We start from the raw sequence: 22,850 nt of genomic DNA, 5'->3' as shown, positions 1-22,850 counted from the left end.
ATCATTGTTTTGTTGCTCTTGTTTTATGCTAAATTCATAATGGTCCAAAGCAAGTTACTGCTACATTAAGAATAAATGGCTTCTTTTTGCACACTAATGGCTGCCTAATCACCAGAAATCAACTCTGATTTATCCTAATTCTCACATCTACTGAATAATAGGCAAATTTAGCAATTATACAATAAATGACCAACAAATTAGATTATTGAATATGGAATATATATATATATACATATATATATATATATATCATAAGTTTAAAAGTAGACCATTAAAAAAGCAATACTTGGTGGGTTACAGTTGATGGGGTTGCAGAGTCGAACACGACTGACCGACTAAGCACAGCACACAGCAAGCCTTCTCCTAAAGAGGTATGCTTTCACTGATGGTATCTGTACGCTCATCTCTGCGTATGAATCTTGATGGGAAAAGTCTAAGCCGATTTAGGGACTACATACACTGTGATTTTCCATGATTTCTTCTAACTTAGTTTTTAGAACATTCCCTAAGTTTGAATGTTTCCTTAGTTTGCAGAAGAAACCTGCATCTAATATAAGTATCTTCATTCAAAGATCTTTAGGTAATACTAAATTTAAATAATACACTTAGCATGGGCATAAAAAACCTAAATAGGAAAAAAATCAGTACCAGTGATAGGTTCATAAAAGTAAAAATGTTTCATTAAAGGAATCATCAATCATCATTTCATCAGAGATTCACAGTGATGTCACCTGGTCTATCTACTTTCTCTGATTTATCTTTGTTAGCCTGACACTTACCAAACAACAACTAACAACAAAAAAAACCCTCTTGTATTCCAAAGGGGTCTTCTAGAATTCAAGAGTTTTTGTTTACTCGGTCACAAAGAGTCAGACACAACTAAGCAACTAATACACACACACACATGCACACACACACCACTGTACTATTTTACTATTTAATATTAGTATCACTAAAGAGTATTACTATTTTAGATATTAACTCTTGATTTTTATTACAGCACCAGCAAAAATCACACTGTAACTAGCTTAAGGGTGGAATGAAAAAAAAGTGCTCTTAAGATACTGAATTTTAGAATGAATAATTAGCTATTTCCATTGTCATATGAATCAAAATTCATAACAAAGGAAAGGAAATGAAAGGTTGGAAGATTTTTTAAAGTTATTTTGTTGGTGTTTCTAATATAAAAAGCCCTGTCAGGTTTGTTTTTGTAATTTTTACCACGTAGAAGATGTCTTTCTACTCTGCCTATTTTTTCAGTTATATATTTCTATACTAATTTTATTGCACAGTTAACTGACTTAGGAAGGAGGCAACTAAAAACCTACTCTTTAAACTGCAATTATTTAAGTTGAGGGTGTGGGAGTGTGTGAGTAAGTAGGCATTAGGACAATATTAGTGATTATTCTAGTTTTATTTGGCAATAAAACTAAAAGAAAATTATAAGATTAGCACACATACAATTACTTACAATACCACAGTTCTTCCTTATATTTTCTTTCTAGCTCTTGGTTTAACCGCAAAGCAAAAGGAACATTTAGCTAAATGAAGATAATAAAGACCATTAAGAATTATGCAGTTAGAACAATGAATTTTCCTGCTTACCATTTGAAAATAAATAATATTCCAACAGTAAAAAATCTAAAACTTTACTCTGTATCTGAACCTTCCCCAAAATAGAATTTTGAGAGCATTCTAGGGCACTGGGATACATTTTCCAACTTGCTTCACTGAGTGAACTTGACCTTCTAGGCAAGATCCTTATATTTGTTTCTGTAGAGAAAAGGAATATGAGCACTTTTTTCCCTTGCTGCTTCCTTTCTATAACATTTGAGTGGCCCGAGGCACTGTAGTTTATTCCCTCTTCTCTTAAGACAAGCTCCCTTTCCTGTTTTAAGTAAAAACGTAAAGGTCAGGTCATCATTTCACAAAATGCTCCATTCTGCTGAGGCAATTTTAGCTCCTCTCACCATAATATGCTTTCACTAATTATTTCATAACTCATTTAAATGGGAGGCATTCTGGAAGAGAATTCACTGAAACAACTCCTCAAGTAACTAATTATTTTTTTTAAACTCAGGGGAATTTTAATTATAATGCCTATGTTATTTAAAAGCAGAGTGCTACAATTTGCATCTTGAAACATCTATTGTAATAAGGAAGTAAAAAAAAAAAACACTCCTGAATGAAATAACAACTCAAGTAAATGCAATTTAGTTGGCCTTTTATTTTCTTGATTTTCAAGAAATAGAAAAAAAAATGCAAATTTGGCCTGAATTATAAAACCACTTAACAAGATAAAAGATAAGCAAAATCTTGCACCTACAAAGATTATTTATAAGCTTATTTTAAAAATCACATTCTCTCCATTTCAGGAAAGATTCATCTTGTGTTATTATTTAATGTATACTTATGATAGTGAAGTCTTCTTATCTTAGAAGAAAACATCCAAATCATAGTGTTTTCCCATGCTGGAGAGAGAAAAAAAATATTTCCTTTACCCTTCTAGGTTCTTCTAAATGGTCTACGAATTAAATTGACATGACAGACTAATAGGAGAACATAATAATTAATTTTGTACATATGAAAATCCCAGATACATGAGAATGTAAGAGAGCCCACATATATGAGAAGTTCAAAGACAGAAAAGCAAAACGTGGTATGTATTCCATCCTGAGCCAAGGAATGAGATACACAACAGGGCTTCCAAGGACAAGAGGGTCAGTCACAGGGATATGAAGAGCAGACATTTGGTAATAAGGTATCTGTCCTGCCATGTAGATGGGGCACTTAGATAAAATGTATCTCTGGTAATAACTCTTTTTCTGGGAAAAAAAAAAATCCCCAATTTAAAGTCTTCATTTGTTAAGAGACAGAGAGTACTTTCTCTTGAGCCTACCGGATCTCCACTGCCTTCTTTTGTGGTACTTCAGTCGCTAAGCTGTGTCCGACTCTTTTCAACCCCATGGACTGCAGCGCACCAGGCTTTCCTGTCCTTCACTATCTGCTTTTAGCTCAAAATAATCCATATGCCAAAAGTAACACATCTTGGGGAGGGCTGTTCTGAACCCCTGCAGCCATAAAGAATTGACATTTTCAAACAAATAATTGGATAAATGAAATCTACTATTATTTTCCCCTTAGTTTATATTTTTGAGAGTTTCATTAATTAAAAAAATAAGTGACTGAATAAGTGGGAAACTATTCACAGTATCCTTAACCCTACTTCTTACTATACAGTTCATGGAATTCTCCAGCCCAGAATACTGGAGTGGGTAGCCATTCCCTTCTCCAGGAGACCTTTCCAATCCAGGGATTGAACCCAGGTCTCCCCACATTGCAGGCGGATTCTTTACCAGCTCAGCTACCAGGGAAGCCCAGTCCTTACCGTGAGAAGCAAAAGAGAAGAGAATAAGTGTGTGCCAGTTAGACAATCTGAATTCTAGTTTCTGCCCATAGACAGTCATTAACTACCTCTTTTCAGCGTGTTCTCTGTCATTTTGAGTATCTAAATTTCAGAACATTTTTGAGCATCATGAGGTAATGCCACTAAACACATTGTGCAAAGAGCGAAGTATTATTTAAAAAAGCAAGTCAATGGTTTCAATATTCAAGCTGTAAGTGCTTAAAAATTAACAAAAAAGGAATCTACCTGGGCATACGTGCTCTATAATAAATCCTGCAGTCAGTGTTTCCTCACACTGGGGAGGAGAGAGGGTCCCCATTCATCCCCAAGAGTGTGAATACAAGCAGACGTAGCACTTAAGTTCTGACTCATTGTAAAAGACCCTGATGCTGGGAAAGATTGAAGGCAGGAGGAGAAGGGGACGACAGAGGATGGGACGGTTGGATGGCATCACCAACTCAATGCACATGAGTTTGATCAGGCTCTAGGAGTTGGTGATGGACAGGGAAGCCTGGCATGCTGCAGTCCTTGGGATCACAAAGAGTCAGACATGACTGAGCAACTGAACTGAACTGAACTGAGCTTCTCAGAGCCCTGCAGGAGAAGTGGAAGGGCAAGTGGTCATGTGAGTAGGTGGGTGATTTGGATGGTGGCTGTGTGGTGGTGGTTTAATTAGGAAAAATGAGTAAGATGGTTCTTTCATGATTATCTGAAGGAGCTCCACAGTGATCTGGTTTTCTTACATATTGGCATTATTCATTCTTTTTTTTCCCTGAAGGTGAGCTTATGTTAAACTCTCAATCTAGACCAACTCCTGTAGACGCAGCTTCAGTTCAGTTCAGTTCAATTCAGTCGCTCAGTCGTGTCCAACTCTTTGCGACCCCATGAATTGCAGCACGCCAGGCCTCCCTGTCCATCACCAACTCCCAGAGTTCACTCAGACTCACGTCCATTGAGATAGTGATGCCATCCAGCCATCTCATCCTCGGTTGTCCCCTTCTCCTCCTGCCCCCAATCCCTCCCAGCATCAGAGTATTTTCCAATGAGTCAACTCTTCGCATGAGGTGGCCAAAGTACTGGAGCTTCAGCTTTAGCATCATTCCTTCCAAAGAAATCCCAGGGTTGATCTTCAGAATGGATTGGTTGGATCTCCTTGCAGTCCAAGGGACTCTCAAGAGTCTTTTCCAACACCACAGTTCAAAAGCATCAATTCTTCGGCGCTCAGCCTTCTTCACAGTCCAACTCTCACATCCATACATGACCACAGGAAAAACCATAGCCTTGACTAGACGGACCTTAGTCGGCAAAGTGATGTCTCTGCTTTTGAATATACTCTCTAGGTTGGTCATAACTTTTCTTCCAAGGAGCAAGCGTCTTTTAATTTCATGGCTGCAATCACCACCTGCAGTGATTTTGGAGCCCAAGAAAATAAAGTCTGACACTGTTTCCACTGTTTCCTCATCTACTTCCCATGAAATGATGGGACCGGATACCAAGATCTTTGTTTTCTGAATGTTGAGCTTTAAGCCAACTTTTTCACTCTCCTCTTTCACTTTCATCAAGAGGCTTTAGAGTTCCTCTTCACTTTCTGCCATAAGGGTGGTGTCATATGTATATCTGAGGTGATTGATATTTCTCCCGGCAATCTTGATTACAGCTTGTGTTTCTTCCAGTCCAGCATTTCTCATGATGTACTCTGCATATAAGTTAAATAAGCAGGGTGACAATATACAGCCTTGACGTACTCCTTTTCCTATTTGGAACCAGTCTGTTGTTCCATGTCCTCTTCTAACTCTTGCTTCCTGGCCTGCATACAGATTTCTCAAGAGGCAGGTTAGGTGGTCTGGTATTCCCACCTCTTTCAGAATTTTCCACAGTTTATTGTGATCCACAGAGTCAAAGGCTTTGGCATAGTCAATAAAGCAGAAATAGATGTTTTTCTGGAACTCTCTTAGGTGAACCTTTTTCAGTTGGAAGGGTATTAAGGAGGCTTGGTTGAGACGATTGCCCCACATTTTTTTTTTCCTCAAAAATTACGGCAGATATTGCTTGATCTAGACTCAACACAAATCACATTGGCTCCACTGACGTAATGGTAGATCAACTTTTGAAAAATGATTTTGTAGTCAAACTGATTTTGGCACTGTGGGCTAACAAACAGCATAGATTCAACCCTTGGGAAGCTCAGCTCAGTCTTGCCAGTTGGTCCTTATGGACTGCAGAGCAGATATCTGATCCAAGAAGACACTGTTTATGGCTTAGGTTCTGCAGCCTGTATTACTCTCTTCCCTCCTCCCCCAAATATGTTTTGCACCATCACATGGGAATACTGAAAGCTATCATTTCCTAGTAGTAATAATTGTAATAACACAATAATAACCATTATTAAGTCTACATATACCATTGCTGCTATTGAACAGGAATCTACTCTGCACCATGGCTTTACATCTGAGACATTCTTTGAAAGCATCACAGCCTTAGGAGATAGATTATTATTATGTCTAATTTACAGAGGAGAATCCACAGGCTCAATAGCTGACAACCAATGACACAGGAAAGACATGCCTGCCCAGATGCAAGCTCCTCCTGAAAGTTATGGGAAGAAACAAGGAAGCTGGCACACACCTTCTATTTTCTCAAGTAGCCTGTGAATATTCCAGTAGAGTCCATCTTCTAATACTTAATTAACTAGTAGACTATGGAGATATCAATCAATCTGATGTCAAACAATCAATCAAACTCTTCCCATCAAGAGTAGGGACACCAAACAGGGAAATTTAACTAACCATATCAAGTTCAACAACAAAGAGGTGGAAGAAGAAGAAAAGGAAGAAGACGACGTTGACCAAAAACTCTCCATCGATGGTAGAAAGTCCCACATCTTCACTGGTAAAACAAATATCTACTGAAAAACTACTAAACAAGCCCAGTGATTTTCTAGGTACTGAATGAAAAGAATAGGAGGAGAAGTTATATATAAACAAAGTCTGACTCTGCTTCACTCTCCAAGTGCTCTCAATCTAAAGTTTCTATACAAGGCAGAGAAATACTGTACCATTTTAGATTAGAGCTAATTGGATACAAATACAAGTCTCAAGTTTCAGCCAGCACTGGCCAAGCTGCTTTCAAACAGAGATTTAATATCCCAGGTGTTCCTTATTGATAGAACTCACAATTCGCAGAAATACTGACAGTCAGTAGTCCCTTACACTGAGATGTTTAACAGGATATTGAATGGGCTGGTAGCATTTCGCTTCTGTTTCTTACTCTCCCTTTCTCTCCAGCTAAGTGCACATTCAGGGGCTTAAAGAGCCCTTGAGAAGTTACTAAAAAACAGAATGAATGGTGCCTGGCAAGATCATTGCATAAAATGAGCTGATTGATTAAATGCAGATTTCATTTGCCACATTTCTTTTTATCAAAAGACTTCGAGAAAGCAAAAATGGAAGAGAAGCATTCTATTAAATGGGCTCTACACAGCACCTGAGGGTAGAGAACAGATATTTTTTTCTCATCTAAAGCAAAGCTACCTGTTACCTTTTAGGAGTGACTGGTTTATTGACTGCTAATGCTTTAAAATGAGATTAAATCAGGCCCATGGTCTTTATTATGGGGAAGATATATTCCCCTTGTGCATTCCAGTGGTTTGGCAATCTTAACCTCAGCAGATATAACAGTGATGTATGCTGTGTTGCCAAACAGCAAGGTAAGTGTTTAAAACGCTGCGAACAGCCTTATTGCCTTGAAACGATACAATCTAATATGAGACTGTAACTCAGTGACTGAATCTGCCAGCCTATCCTTGTACAGAATATGAAAGTCAAAAGTCGAAGTCACTTTATTTTAGCATCTCACAGGGAAGGGGTTATTCTTCATCTTGCCATTGAAACAGAACATGCAAAACTGGATCTAGATCAAAGGAAGCAGAAACCACAAATTTTCAGGATATTTTCATTAGCAGCACGTATGTGTGTGCCTTTCAGAAGAGGCATCAAAACACTGGCCTGATTCATTCAAATCAGCAGAGCTGCCTTATACTGTGGGCCTCCCTTGTGGCTCAGCTGGTAAAGAATCTGTCTGCAAAGCGGCAGACCTGGGCTCGATCCCTGGGTTGGTAAGATTACCTAGAGAAGAGAAAGGTTACCCACTCCAGTATTCTGGCCTGGAGAATTCCATGGGCTCTATAGTCTATGGGGTCGCAAAGAGTGACACGACTGAGCAACTTTCACTTTGACCTTGTATTGTGGACAACTGACAGATGGACTCTCAGTGTCTGAAAATTCTCAGACGTGGGAAAATCAAAACTGTACGCTTTCTGCTTCATTTGGAGCACTCCAGGAAAACAGTTTTTAACTTAACCTTCAGCAGTTGCTCCACTTTTCTTTTTACCTATATTATTACTTTTAAAAATATTTGCGCTATACTGCATGGTAGGTGGGATCTTAAGTTCCCCGATGAGGAACTGAACCTGCGTCCTTATACTGGCAGTGTGGAGACTTAAGCCCTGGACCCCCAGAGAAGTGCCCCACTTTCCTTTTTAATCAATCATCATTAACTTGGACGTCCAGTTCTCTCTACACTCTACGCTCTGTCAAATTCCAGCACCCATCCCTCAGAAATCCCAGGTGGCCAACAGCCTCAGTTTCCATGATTCAGACGCCGCCTCCCATGGCTCTTGAGTTAAAGGAGAGATTCTGTATCCATGCTTCAGTCCAGCATTGCTAAATCGGGTGGAGGGTACCATTAGGTAGGTGACCAACTATTGTAGCTTTACCTGGGACCGAAGGAGTTCTCAGGATATAGTACGTTCAAGTGCTAAAAGAAGGTCATTCCAGGTTAGACCAGGATGGCTGACCACTGTATCCCCAGGGGAAGACCCTGCTTACCGGGACATCTTTGCCCCAGGAGAGTCTGCTCTAACTAAATATGAAAGAGAGTCCCTAGTGGGGAAAAGAAGTCAGAAAAGAGTGGCAGGAAGCTGAATTTATGTACTCATTGTTTATCTATGAGATCTAATGTTTTTATCATCCTCTGGCAAAAATCCCCCCCCCTTTTTTTTGTTTTTTTTTCATATTTTTCACTCTGTTGCATCTTCACTAGAAGAGCACAGGGGGAAGTGGTGGCCCTGCCTGACGGTCCAAGCATATCTTATTGCTGAAAATGAATCCTCATTAGTTTTCCTGGATATAGAAAAACCTGCAGCCTGGGAAAGGAAACCAGTATAAAGGACTACATTATGGCCTATTCACTTCAGTGACTAGAACTGGTGGTTAAATTAGAAAGGAGCCGATTAGGGAGCCCTTCAAACCTGTTAACCTACTTGAAGGTCTAAATTTAGGGTTGGAGACATTTGCCTTGTTTTGTGTCTAATATCAAAATTAAAAGCAAAAAATCAAAATAGAACCACAGTGTACCTTTTAGCTGAATCATTATTGAAATGAGTAAAAATTTAACTCCTCTCCCCACAGAACTCTTAAAAGAAATAATTACAAGCTGTCCTCTAATAAAAATAAATGGGGTCCATCAACAGAGGAATGGATAAAGAAGATGTGGTATGCATATACACAGGAATATTACTTAGCCATTAAAAGGAGTGAAATAATGTCATTTGCAGCAACATGGATGGACTCAGAGATGTCACACTGAGTGAGGTGAGTCATACAGAGAAGGAAAAATATCATGGGACACCCCTTATATGTGGATATAAAAAAATGATACAAATGAAATTACTTACAAAATAGACACAGACTCACAGACTTAAAGAGTAAATTTATGGTTGCTGGGGGGAAAAGGGGGAGGAGAAATAGGGAGTTGGGATGGATATTTTCATCCCCTTCACTGTTCACCTGAGACTATCACAACATTGTTCATCAGCCATACCCCAATACAAAATAAAAAGTTTAAAAATAATAATTAAAATAAGTAGGGCAAATGGATTACAGAATATTCAGTACTGTTCCTCTCAAAGTCTACAACCTTTCAAAACATATATAAAAGAAAAACTTTTCATCTTATTATTCTGTTATTGAGTCAGTACATTATCAAGTGTAAAGATATTTGGAGGCACTAATCAAAGTTTTACTTTTCATTTGGAATTTATGTATTATAGCCAACATAATTAAAACAAAATCCACTGCTCTAAAGTTTAAAAAAAAATATGCACAAACTCCAATTTTTCATCATTCAGTTCAGTTCCGTTGTTCGTGTCTGACTCTTTGCGACCCCATGAACTGCAGCACACCAGGTCTCCCTGTCCATCACAAACTCCCGGAGTTTGCTCAAACTCACATCATCAAGCCAAGTTGAACGAAATTTTGTTTTGGAAAATCTCATAATGTCAGGTTAATGAGACTAACCTGAGATTCTCTACTATTTTCCAAGGTAATTCAGAGAAAAAGTCAACCAAGACTATGAGAAAATAAGCATACATGTTTTTACATTACTTTTCTTTTTCTTAAAAATATACATTGTTTCCGCAAAGATGAGTCATTTCTTTTCAATCTCAAAAAAACAGGAGTGAAAAGAAGAGATGGAAAAGGAAGAGGGAATAAAGGAAATATCCACTCACCCGCTACGGCAACTCTTGCCGTCCGGCTAACAATTGACCCAGCGTCCGCTAAAGACGCCTCACATTGATAAAGTCCCTCGTCTGGCTTATGGTGCCTGGAGTGAAGTATGTTTTGTATCAACAGAGACCCATTTGGAAGTTGCTGCTTCCTTTCGTCCATTCCCAAGGCGAGGTGGATGCCGTCTTTCTTCCACTTGATGACGGGGACTCCCCGGTCAGACTCCGCGGAGCAGTTCAGGAGGACGTTCCCTCCGCGCATAGTGACGGCATCCGAGGGCTCCGACAGGAAGCGCAGGGATGTGAAAGACTTGATCTGGAAAGCTGGAACGTGAAAGCACAGAGAAATACGTTCACTTCTTCTAAACGATCTCACGAGGCAAGCCCCGGGCTTCACAAAACTTTTCAAACAATCTGGGTCTTTGAAAAATGTGCAAGAATAAGTGAAACTTAAAAATCATGTTTGGGAACGCATGTAAGAATTAAAGATTTTAAAATTTAAAAAATAAAAAACTAAAAAAAAAAAAAAAGGGGGGGACTTCCTTCTTGATCCAGCGACTAAACCTTCACCTTCCAATGCAGGGGGTGCGAGTTCACTGTCTGCTCAGACAACTAAGATCCCACATACTTGCGGCCAAAAATCCAAAACATAAAACCAAAGCAATATTGTAATAAATTCAATAAAGACTTAAAAAGTAAATAAAAGCAAGGATGTTGTATTAAAGAAGGGAAAAACTGTCCAACTGTGATAACCACAACTAATGAAACTATTGGTCCCAAAAGTAATCATATGAAAAATTAAGAATTTATAGAAATCTAGGCACGGCCATCATCACATATCAATCCATACTTGAAAATTTAGAAGAGATTAATAAATTTTCCGAGTTAAACTAGATATCTTAACCCAGTAATGGTTAGTGGTGGGGCAGGTAAGATTTGAGGATATTTCTATCTCTGCATTCTGATTATACTCTCAATTAAATTATCCAAAAAATCCATTCAGACATGGTATTCCATTAATAACTACAACAGAAAAGTCAGCCCCACACAGGATGGGAAAAATTATTTAGAACAAAGCTCAGTTGAGGTTTAAATAGGTAAAAAATCCCATTTGCAGAAGCAAGACACAATAAAGCTACCACCTAAAGTCACAAATCCCTGATATCTTAACTTCCATCCAAATGTTGCTCATGAGCCGGGAAGACTAGGTGATATTATAGTTAGAAATTGTTTTCATAAACATACATGAATGTAAGAAATCAAAAGACAGAGGAGAAGATTGTTTAAGAATCTGGAGGTGGTAGAACAAGTATGGTTAGTTTAAGCGCTGGTTCCAGGGTAACACAGCATTCGCAGAATATTTGGTTGTTGAATCAAAGACTTGGACTAGGTCTTAGGAGGTCACTGGGGCTCACCCTTTGCTCCAAAAGGTGTATTCGTAAATCACTCAAGTTCAGTTACTTTCTGTTTCATTTTCAATGATCTCTGGGACTACGGAATCTACGATATCCCTAGGTATCTTGCGGTAATACTGAATCATCCTTAGAGTCTTAACTAAATGTTCTTTCTTCCATTTAATCTCATTTTGCCCTTGAATCACATTGTGTAACAATGCAGAGAGAACACATCTTTGTAAGAGCTTGTTCTTTTGAGGCAGCATTTTAATTTCTTTAAAAACATCACCTCCTCTAAGTTATGTTTTAGCTTCAATCTCCCCAGGACAATAATCACTAGCTTCCTTAATTTTTCTGTGATGAGAACAATTTTTGCTGTAATTTGTTAAAATGTTTCAGTTTTTCATCATTTAGAAAGCAGGCATCTAAATTGCTTATAATCAATATTCTGGTAAAGGACGGACCCATACAAGCACCAATGGGCAGACATATTCTCAGTTTTGAATACTTCATTTATCAGCAAAGATAAAGCTGAACAACTTCTTACTGTTTCTCCATAGTATTTTCTGCCATGCTCCCACAAACCTATTTTTCCTGAACCTCACAGTCAAAATAAGTCTGCTACTTTACTTATTCTGTCAAAATTTGCCCATCATTCATTGTCATACACTCATTTCATCCAACTAGGTCATGAACCCAAAGAAAGCAGCTACAAGGTTGCTCACATTAATATCAATCGTAAGATAACAGTGAGCACTGTGTCAACCATAAATTATAATGGCAAAAATATCCCAAAAGGTACAGCCTGGTCCCCTCACTGTCCAATACAACTGTCCTTCCCTCAGGCTGTTTTAGTGTTACCAACATAATGATCACTGCCCATTCCTCTAGTGGAAAGCACTGGTATACTGCGAGAGGAGCCTGGACAATTAATCCTTGGTCCTGGCTTTAGGATTTAAAGATGTGTAACTGAAACAAGCCTTTTCAGGCCTCAGAAGCTCAGTTCCTTCTGAAAAATGAGGGTGTTGAACTAGATGATCTTCAAAGTCAAGATACAGTTTGGAAACTTTCAGAAGTAGGATGGGTCGAAGCTATTCATCAAATGAATGCTGTTCTAAACATACTGAGGTGTCAACAGTGAACAGCCAGAGAGAGATACACCAAGGATGAGAAGGCAGAAAGAAGTTCTAATGTCCTTAAATGTCAAGATATTTCACTAGAGTAATACCTGCAATTTCCATACAAGTAGCATTAATAAGGCAGAAATAAATTTAGAATTCAAGACCAGGCAACGATATTAAAAAGCATTTATTGCTTTTTTGTTCTTCCCGGGGCCTATATTTTAAACAACAACCTCATGCTGAACACCTTATTTATGTCACAGAACACACAATGAATTTAATACAGCTGTTTATGACAGCATGTTAATGAGCATATGTGCCCATTATCACAAATCAATAATCCTCTTCATTTGAAACAAGGAGATTATGACAGTTTGCAGTGCTTGAGTACATAATTTAGGAAAGTTAAATAAAGATTAACTTTTTCTTCAATACAATTACCCCTTCAGTTGGCTGGCAATTTGAGATTTTCCATTCCCTGCAACAATTGCATTTTGAACATATGAGTCTGGGATAAAGGTGCCTCACTGCTTTAAGCAACTTGTCTTAGTTCCTTCATTTTTAGAAAAGATGGACATGGTCCAAGAAAATATAATCTGTTGAGAAATAATAGGTTTGTTTTCAATGATCCTGGTTTCAAAGTTTCAGCCCATGTTAGGCTCAAGCTGTCTCCATCTCCTTGCACAGGCTCAATAAATGGCTCACCGATAATTACACTGAATTCAATCTAGGCTACCCTCCTCCCTCTTCTCATAGAATACTAGTTCCTCTTGGGGGGATTTGCCTACCAGTTATCATCACTATGGGCTTCCCTGGTGGCTCAGATGATAAAGAATTTGCCTGTAATATAGGAGACCCTGGTTCAATCCCTGGGTTGGGAAGATTCCCTGGAGAAAGGAATGGCTACCCTCTCCAGTGTTCTTGTCTGGAGAATTCCATGAATGGAGGAGCCTGGTGGGCTACAGTCCTTGGGGTTGTTAAGAGTAAACACATGACTGAACAATTAACATTTTCACTTTTAATACTCTCATATCTCATGGAATAATTTTATCCAATTGTTTTATCTAGAAATCAGTGTGAAATCAACTACATTGATTTAATGCAGGAACAGAGAAAGAAAAACATTAAAACTGGAGAAAACAAATAAGTAGAAATAACATATGGAACTTGTAGTGCAAAGATCTGTGGCAGGAATTTGGGCAGAGTTTGATGACGGTAGGCTTCCCCGGCAACTCAGCTAGTGAAGAATCTGCCTACAATGCAGGAGACCCCAGTAAAATTCCTGGGTCAGGAAGATCCTCTGGAAAAGTGTCAAGTTACCCACTCCAGTATTCTTGGGCTTCCCTGCTAGCTCAGATGGTAAAGAATCCAACCATGATGCGGGAGACCTGGTTCAGTCTCTGGTTTGGGAAGATCCCCTGGAAGACGGCATGACAACCCAGTCCAGTATTCTTGCCTGGAGAATCCCCATGGACAGAGGAGCCTACCGGGCAATGGTTCATAGGGTCACAGAGAGTGGGCCATGACTGAGCAACTAAGCACAGCACAGAGATCCCCTAGGAAACAGGTGAGAGAGATAATTGGAAAGCAAATGCTTTTAAAGAATCAGAATGAAAGCTACACAGTTTACAATTTTACAGAAGCTTTTACAGTAGAATAACAATGCTAAGAATTTCATCTGGAAGAAAGCCAACTAGAGAAGTTTCTATGCTGTGTTTTGGTTTTCTCTTTAAGATGCCAGTGGTCATTCTACTGAACCGTCAAGTAGTAACATTTTCCAGCCTTGCTTCATAAAAGAAGCAATCCTTTGGGCCTGCTGTAAAATTATGTAAGGCAATCATATTTGGAGAGAGATACTTGAGAATACCAAAAGTCCATCCACTAAGAAACTTGGACTCCAGAGTCTGATACCAGAGTTCATAATAAGAATAAACTAGTCTCCAGCCCTCCTTCCCTCCAAATTCTATCTTGGGAAGATTCCTAAATCTAACTTGGCTAGCATTTAGGCCAAGAGCCATATATGCATTTAACTAACTGGTACTGTTTCTTATATGTGCCAGTCTGAGAAAAAGTAATAGAGTGTCATGTTGTTGGATATTTTTCTTTTTCTTCTTCTTCTTCTGAAAGATAATTGTTTATAAGCAGCTACTAACACAGCAAAACCTTCAGTGTTTTCCTAACGAAGACATAAAGGAAGGTTCCCTCTTAAGTGGGCTTCTTCCCCTTTGGTTCAGATGGTAAAGAATCTGCCTGCAATGTGGGAGACCTGAGTTCAATCTCTGGGTCAGGGAGATCCCCTGAAGAAGGGAATGGCAACCCATTCCAGTATTCTTGCCTGGAGAATTCCATGGACAGAGGAGCCTGGTGGGCCGCAGTCCATGGGATCACGAAGAGTCGGACACGACCAAGCGACTATTGCTTCACAAAGGAGAAACTGATGTCTCTTTGCTTTAGCTTTGTTAAACATAAATAAACATCAGAGATAACACTGCTAGGGATATTCCAGGTTTATATTAATTGAGTATCTAGAGATAGAAAAGATTCTCAATGTGCTTTACAAACTGACCAAAATGATCGAGCAAGTAGTAGTAAAAATGTTTCTGTAAGGTTAAGTCCCTCTGTGCTTGCTCTCCTGATCAATTTCTTGTTAATTTCAAAGACCAGTCACAGAGGCAGACTAACTTAGAATGGATTTGTAAGATATGACATTTCACCTACAATATCAAACATTGTTAAGTGTGAAAAATAATTCCCTATGGAGTCAGAAATTTCTTTCCAAGTCCAATGTGTAAAGCGATAAGAGCTAAAACTTAAATTTATGAAAAATAGCATGGAAGTAAAAAGAATCTCCTAAAAGATTTGAAGATTAGAAAATGTCATACAAATCCCCATAGAACTTGCTATGTGTAATTTTATCTTCCAAGTAATGAAAACTTTCACATTGGAATGCCTGGAGGTTCTGTGGATCCCCAAATTCATGTAATCAACCCCCAAATCTTAACATCATTATCTCTTCTTAGAAATAAATTCTACTGCATCTGTTTGCCTTGTGTTATGATAGATACCTCCATTGAAAGAAATTAAAACTATCCTATGGATGATGGAATATAATCCATTTTCAACTGATCAAACATCACTTACATGCGCAATCGCCACTCTGGTATCAGCCCCAGGGGCAGCTTATAATACCTATGAGACTGTGTGATGGAAGAAGGGATTTAAAAAACAAAACCAAACCATGAATTAACAGGTCCCCTAATTAATGTGAACATTACTGGTTTAGGATATCAGAATATAAATTCAGACACAGTGGTTCTTAAACTAAGCTCCCCAGACTCGAAAAAGCTCCCCCACCTGGGAGTTTGTTACAAAGCACAATCTGAGTCCACACTCTAGACAAACCTGGTTGGTCAGCAACTACAGGGCAGAGACTCATAGTGTGAGCTTTAATTAGCCTTTCAGGAAATGCTCACATTCACTAAAGCTTGAGAACTACTTCTCCAAAACTTCCCTTGGCCTGAACTATAGTTGGAGACCCTAGCTTTTTTTTTTTTTTTTTTTTTGACTATTTTGTTATAATGTTGCATATTTGGAGAATTTCTGCAATATCATCAGTGATGAGTGGAGAAATGAAGTTACAGCGAAGCAAATCCAGGAAAGCAGATCACTGAATATACCGTTTCAACACGTATTAATACTTATTGCATGTTTATCTTTAGAAGGCTGGAATTAAGTAAGGAAAAGGTCAAGAAAGAGGGCTATTGGTAACAACACCTCATCTTTCCTTTATTATTATCAGGACCCCAAATGGCCATACTCCATTCAGCAAAATAAAAATTCCATCACAATCAACTGAAGATTTAGAATGTTCTTTTGGAATATTCTTGGTTGTTCACACACAGAACTGTCAGAAGATTTCTTTTTTAAAATCACTGTAAAAGCTATAATTGTCTTGCAAAAGAAGTTTAGGTAAATAGAGTACTCTTTATCAAATTACATTCTTTCATTACATTTTAGCTCCACAGTGTAATCATAGCCTTTTAAAATAGTGGAACCTTAAACGCTTGCCTGGTTGACCTGCCCCTCAGTCCAGCTTAGTCTCTAGAAGGTCAAAACCACACTAGCACTCTCTACTGCAGCCTGGAGGTATACTTTATGTGCTTCATATTCATGCAAAATGTTAAACATTAGCCAGCTCAGGGAGAGAAAGCATATGTCAGCAAAGCACCAAAACCAATGACCACTGGGGCTTCTGTGAAGAACTATCAATGTTTTTTTCCTACTTTGATAAGATACATGGTCAAAATACTTGTCAGAAAATGTGGTCATATATTTAAAAGATTGTGTGCATTCCAACCCTTCCTAGAGACTAGGTTCAAGCCAATCGACTTCAAGTTTGTATTACTAACAAACGGAAATCAGAAACGAATTAGGTTTTATGGAATTTATACAGATGTGAGAGTTGGATCATACAGAAGGCTGAGCATCAAAGAATTGATGCGTTTGAATTGTGGTGTTGGAGAAGATTCTTGAGAGTCCCTTGGACAGCAAGAAGATTAAACCAGTCAATCCTAAAGAAAATCATCCCTGAATATTCATTGGAAGGACTGATGCTGAAGCTGAAGCTCCAATACTTTGGGCACCTGATGCGAAGAGCCGACTCACTCAAAAAGACCTGATGCTGGGAAAGACTGAGGGCAGGAAGAGAAGGGAGCAGGGTGACAGAGGATGGGATGGTTGGATGGCAACACTGACTCAATGGACATGAGTTTGGGCAAAGTCCAGGAGACAGTGAAGGGCGAGGTAGCTTGGTGTGCTGCAGTCCATGGAGTCACAATATTTGGACATGATTTACTGACTGAACAAAATTTCTGAATTTAAATCAGGCACAAGAAGATTCATAGGAAGAAACACAAGTGCATTTTACTATGGGAATTTATTAAGTATCACTAAAATGTAGGAGGCAATGGATGAAACTGAACAATTTTAAAGGATAGTTCAAGTTTCTCACCCATTAGAGTCTCTAGATTTAGCAAATAAAAATTAAGGCTATCAGTTACATGTGAATTTCATGTAAACAACATTTTAGTATACACGTTTCAGGCTTCCCAGGTAGCTCTGTGTGCTGAGTTGCTCAGTCGTGTCTAACTCTTTGTGACCCCATGGCTGTAGCCCACCTGGTTCCTCTGTCCATGTCAATTCTCCAGGCAAGAATGCTGGTGTGAGTTGCCATGCCCTCCTCTAGGGGATCTTCCCAACCTAAGGATCGAACCAAGATCTCCTGCATTGGGGCAGATTCCTTACCATCGGAGCCACTAGGGAAGCTCAAGAATACAGGAGTGGCTAGCCTATCCCTTCTCCAGGGAATCTTCCTGACCCAGGATTTGAACCTGGGGCTCCTGCATTGTAGGCGGATTCTTTATTAGCTGAGCTCCCAGGTAGCTCAGTGATAAAGAATTTACCTGCCGATGCAAGGAGATTCAGGAGACGCAGCTTCGATTTCTGGGTCAGGAAGATCCCCTAAAGGAGGAAACGGCAACCTATTCCAGTATTCTTGCCTGGAGAATCCCATGGACAGAGGAGCCTGGTGGGCTACTGTCCATGAGATCACAAAGAGTCAGACATGCCTGACCATGCACACACGCATATACATATTTCAGACAACAGATGCTTGAATTAAATAAATACTGCATAGGGCATACTTACGGTAAAACATTATTTGTTGTTTGTTCAAATTTCAAACTTAACTGGGGATCCTGTTAATTTTATCCCCCATGAAATTAGCTTCCTTGAGGCCACAGCATAAGCAGGGAAATAGTATATGGATTCATACTATCCCTTCTCCATTCTGACATAGGTGTAGAGAAGAGTGAATTCTTAGAAAGGTACTGTGATTGAATCAGAAAAAGTGATTTTAGTGTCAGGACACTTGCTGACCTAAGCCAACATCACCACATATCCACGTTGAAAGGTTGTTGAACTCGATTTGTTCTTAACACAGTGATCCTTCTTTTTTTTTCTTCTTCCCTTTACAAGTTGGGGAGCAAAATTCAGATATATAAATACAGAATGTGAAGTTCAAGAAGCAACTAAGCCGGCAGAAATCTCTTAGTGATCCCACACAGAGGCTCCCCATCAGACATTCTGAACACATGGTATCTTCCCTAAAGCGGTGGAGGCTTTGCCAAGAGATCTGAGGGCTTCCACAGGGCAAAGAAGGTGTGCCCCAGGCAACTGACTGAGTATCCTTTGGCTAAATCTAATGGTAAAGAAAAATGATAAGGGCCAAGTGAGAGTGAAGGAGGAACTTTCTCAGCCCTTTGCTGCTTCAGAAGCTAAATCTCTAAACCACAGCCTGATTTTTCTGTGTGATACTGGGAAAATTGTAATGGAATTATTTTTCAGCTCAACAAGTAACACTGTCTGACTTCGAGGTTATCATTCTCAAGGCCTCATGCAAAACGAACACTAAAAAGGAAAACTTTGATGTGCTGTCTAATCTGCCCCGGATTTGAACCTTAATCCCTCTCTCATTTCCGTAAAATGGAAGCTGGTTTTTTTTTCCCTTGTGTTTTTCATCAGTAGGGGGATGCGTTGCTTTTTCAGAATGAACAACTGTCAACTGGAACACTGAGAAAGGTTATTCAGTGTATTTAGATAAGGCAGCAGGCAATGGAACACAGTGCATAGGAATATCCCTCTCCATCCAGAAGGCAGCAAAAAGTGGACAAGCACTGGAATGCTATGTATTGTTAAGAGACCGATAAATTTTCAGAAACTTATTCTTAATCAAGTTGCCCGTATTTACTACACACAAATAAGAACGTCTAACTATAAAACCAAATGTCATAATACTAGCTCCTAACCCTGTCTACCTAGTGATAGCCACTACTGAAATTTATATACATTTCCTTCTAAGAAATTATTCATTTTTGATTCATAGTAATCTGCTGTTTTATCTACAGGTCTGTAATAATATAAAAGAGAGAAAGATTCTATTCTAGCCTCTCTCCTCTTCATGTAAGGACTCTAACCTATCATGATGTCCCCATCTTCACGACTCCACCTAATACCAATTACGTCTCAAGGGCTCCACTTCTAAACATACACTGGGAGTTAGGGCTTCAGCATATGTATTGGGGGTGGGAGGGAGTGGCAGGGTCTGGGGGGTGGTCACAGTATTCAGTCCATAGCTGATGAAGATTAGGTATCGAGGGGAAGAAATCTGCAGGGAGATGAAGCAAGAGATCACAGTTCAATTCAGTCGCTCAGTCGTATCTGACTCTTTGAGACCCCATGAACCACAGCACGCCAGGCCTCCCTGTCCACCACCAACTCCCAGAGTCCACCCAAATCCATGTCCATTGAGCCGGTGATGCCATCCAACAATCTCATCCTCTGTTGTCCCCTTCTCCTCCTGCCCTCAATCTTTCCCAGCATCAGGGTCTTTTCAAACGAGTCAGTTCTTCGCATCAGGTGGCCAAAGTATTGTAGTTGCAGCTTCAACATCAGTCCTTCCAATGAACACCCAGGACTTATCTCCTTCAGGATGGACTGGTTGGACCTCCTTATAGTCCAGGGAGATGAGTAAAACCTGATTCACAAGCAAAAGAACTTTGCTTTAACACTGACAAAGATGGAAACCTAGTGGAGAGTTTTGGTCAAGAGAGTGAAAGGGTCCAATTACAGTAGCTTTGAATACAGAATATTCCCACCCCATCCTCTCCAGACTTCTGGTTGTAACAACTGGGAAGGGTGGTACTTGCCTGCAGTGGGAAGAGACCAGTGCACAGAACCACCCTTCACAAGAAAGAAGCATCCTGTCCAAAGCACTCGGAGTGCTGAGGCTGAGATATCTTTTAAAAGACTCATCTTGGTTACTGTGGTGAGGATAGGGGTCGTGGGAAGAAGAGAAACCAGTTGGGGGGTTAGTTCCACAGTCCACATCAGATGGGGTCACTTGAAAAGAAATGGTCAGAATCAAGACCTGTTTTTAAAGGTAGAATCACTGGAGTTGCTGAGGGATTAGACATGGATTGTTGAAGAGAGAAGAGAGTCCAGGCTGACTCCAAGTAGATCAGTAGAGCAATTTGTGTAGTTTAGAAGCAAAAAAGGCACTCTGTTGCAAAACAAAGCCCTCAGGACAAGGGGTCAGGAGACCTGAGTACTTGCCTGACACTAACCCTCACAAGCCCCTCTGAGTGTGGGCTACATCCTTGGGAATCAAGATCCTCGACAATGAGACAAGAAGTTGGACCAGATAACCTCTAGGTGTCTTCAGCTCTCATATTATAAAAGTCTATGAGTTAATTTTGCTACTTACAAAAAATCACCCTCAAATTTAGCGGAAATTTTTGTTATATCGAGAGATTGGCTATAATCACACAGTGATCAGTTTAATCACAGACTTATATGAGAGCACAAAGAAGGGCAATTACTGAAGGTGCCAAGAGACCAACAACCCACCTCATTATCCATAAAATAGAGAGACAGTCTAATCTTTCTCTTGAAGATAAAAGACTGCAGAGGTCACTCTGCCAACAAAGCACAGGCTGCTTTATTATGATTCATGAGAAATGAAAGTATTCATCTGGTGGAAACTGCTGTTACAAATCTGAAGGATTAATTCCATAAAGGTCCGAAAGGTCCAGGGAAAGCCTTAAAAATTCAGCAAAGCTCATGGTTGATAGCGTGGTATGAAGTCTAATGCAGGAAGCCATACTGGTAAAACATTTCGTGTTCTAAGTGTCCAATTTTCTCAACATGAAGGCCGAACAGTGTTTCGTTCTATTTTGCTTTTTTAAATTAAAATGCTATCATTCTTTTTTGTCAGGATATCAACTGTGGATCTTGTTATCAGGAGAAAGATGATCTTTCCCTGCTTCGTTCATGAAGTACATCAAGAAAAACAACCCTCAATGATAAGAGAAACACCAACATTGGAACAGAGAGTTCGTTAGCCTTAAACCACTCAGGAGGTCAGCCTTTAATAAAGGACCCTCACAAACAATTTGTTTTATTTCAAGGTGATTTAGATTCCGTGGGAGATGGCTTGCAGAGCACTGATGAAGTTTCTTCAAAGGATCAAAGCATAATGGGAAGTCTGAACTCTCTCTCTATACAACACATGCACGATCCGAGTGAGCGTCAAGGATGGAGAAGCTATACAGGTGCCCTTCAACTAAAAGAAGCTGAAAGATGAAGAAACATATCTGCCTGTTTTTCATGGATATATGTCTTACATGAGTTACTAGTTACAATGATGGTTATCTCAGACCCAGCAAACTAGCAGGTGGGGCCCAGCATTGAAGGCGCTCTGTGTCCAAACGGTGGCCAAGGGATGGGTGACTCAGCCATAGCTACATTTTCAAACATGCGTATCTGAATGTCTGGAATATCACTGTCGGAAGTAATCTGGAAAGTTTTCAAGGCTGAATCATTTGTAAATCCTTTGCTGGTCAAGTCCTACTGCAGACACCAAACAAAACAGAGGGCAGAGATTTCTCTAGGAGCTGTAATCATTACATTAAAAGGGACTCAGTTCACTTGATTTCAAATATGCTGGAATGTCCAATAATATCTTAGAACCAGTTATAAATCTTAATTAAATAATGAACGTTAATTCTCATCAGGTTCTCATTTTATAAAATGTGCAGAGATAGAAAGTCTCATTGAATAGCAGTAACAGTTCCAGCTCTTACAAGTGATAGCTCTTTATTCTGCCTCTTTGTCGCTTAGTCACTCAGTCGTGTCCAGCTGTTTGCGACCCCATGGACTGCAGCTTGCCAGACTTCCCTGTCCCTCACTATCTCCTGGAGCTTGCTCAAACTCATATCCACTGAGTCAGTGATGTCACCCAACCATCTTGTCCTCTGTCATTCTCCTCGTGCCTTTTATCTTTCCCACCATCAGGGTCTTTTCTAATGAGTCAGCTCTTCCTATCAGGTGGCCAAAGTATTGGAGTTTCAGCTTCAGCTTCAGCATCAGTCCTTCTAATGGATATGCATGGTTGATTTCCATCAGCATTGACTGGTTTGATCTCTTTGCAGTCCAAGGGACTCTCAGGAGTCTTCTCCAACACCACAGTTCAAAAGCATCAGTTCTTCCGTGCTCAGCCTTCTTTATGGTCCAACTCTCACATCCATACATGACTGCTGGAAAACATAGCTTTGACTAAACAGCTTTATTGGCAAAGTAATGTCTGTGCTTTTTAATATGCTATTTAAGTTTGTCATAACTTTTCTTCCAAGGAGCAAGCGCCTTTTAATTTCATGGCTGCAGTCATCATCTGCAGTGATTTTGGAGCTCCAGAAAAGAAAGTCTGTCACTGCCTCCGTTGTTTTCTCATCTATTTCCAATGAAGT

General features: G+C 39.6%; 1 protein-coding gene across 2 annotated transcripts in view; it reads right to left on the bottom strand.

Annotated features, from left to right (window-relative positions):
• DCC (DCC netrin 1 receptor) overlaps nucleotides 1–22,850 on the bottom strand; it is a 1,280,644-nt gene that overhangs the window by 819,643 nt on the left and 438,151 nt on the right. For both annotated transcript variants that reach the window (XM_042239663.2, XM_042239664.2), the window contains exon 2: nucleotides 9,975–10,295. In XM_042239663.2, the coding sequence (XP_042095597.1) occupies nucleotides 9,975–10,295 (321 nt within the window). The remainder of the gene's footprint in view (nucleotides 1–9,974; nucleotides 10,296–22,850) is intronic.

The sequence above is a fragment of the Ovis aries genome, chromosome 23, assembly GCF_016772045.2.
Source record: "Ovis aries strain OAR_USU_Benz2616 breed Rambouillet chromosome 23, ARS-UI_Ramb_v3.0, whole genome shotgun sequence".
NCBI lineage: Eukaryota > Metazoa > Chordata > Mammalia > Artiodactyla > Bovidae > Ovis > Ovis aries.
This window is presented reverse-complemented; position numbering and strand designations above follow the sequence as displayed.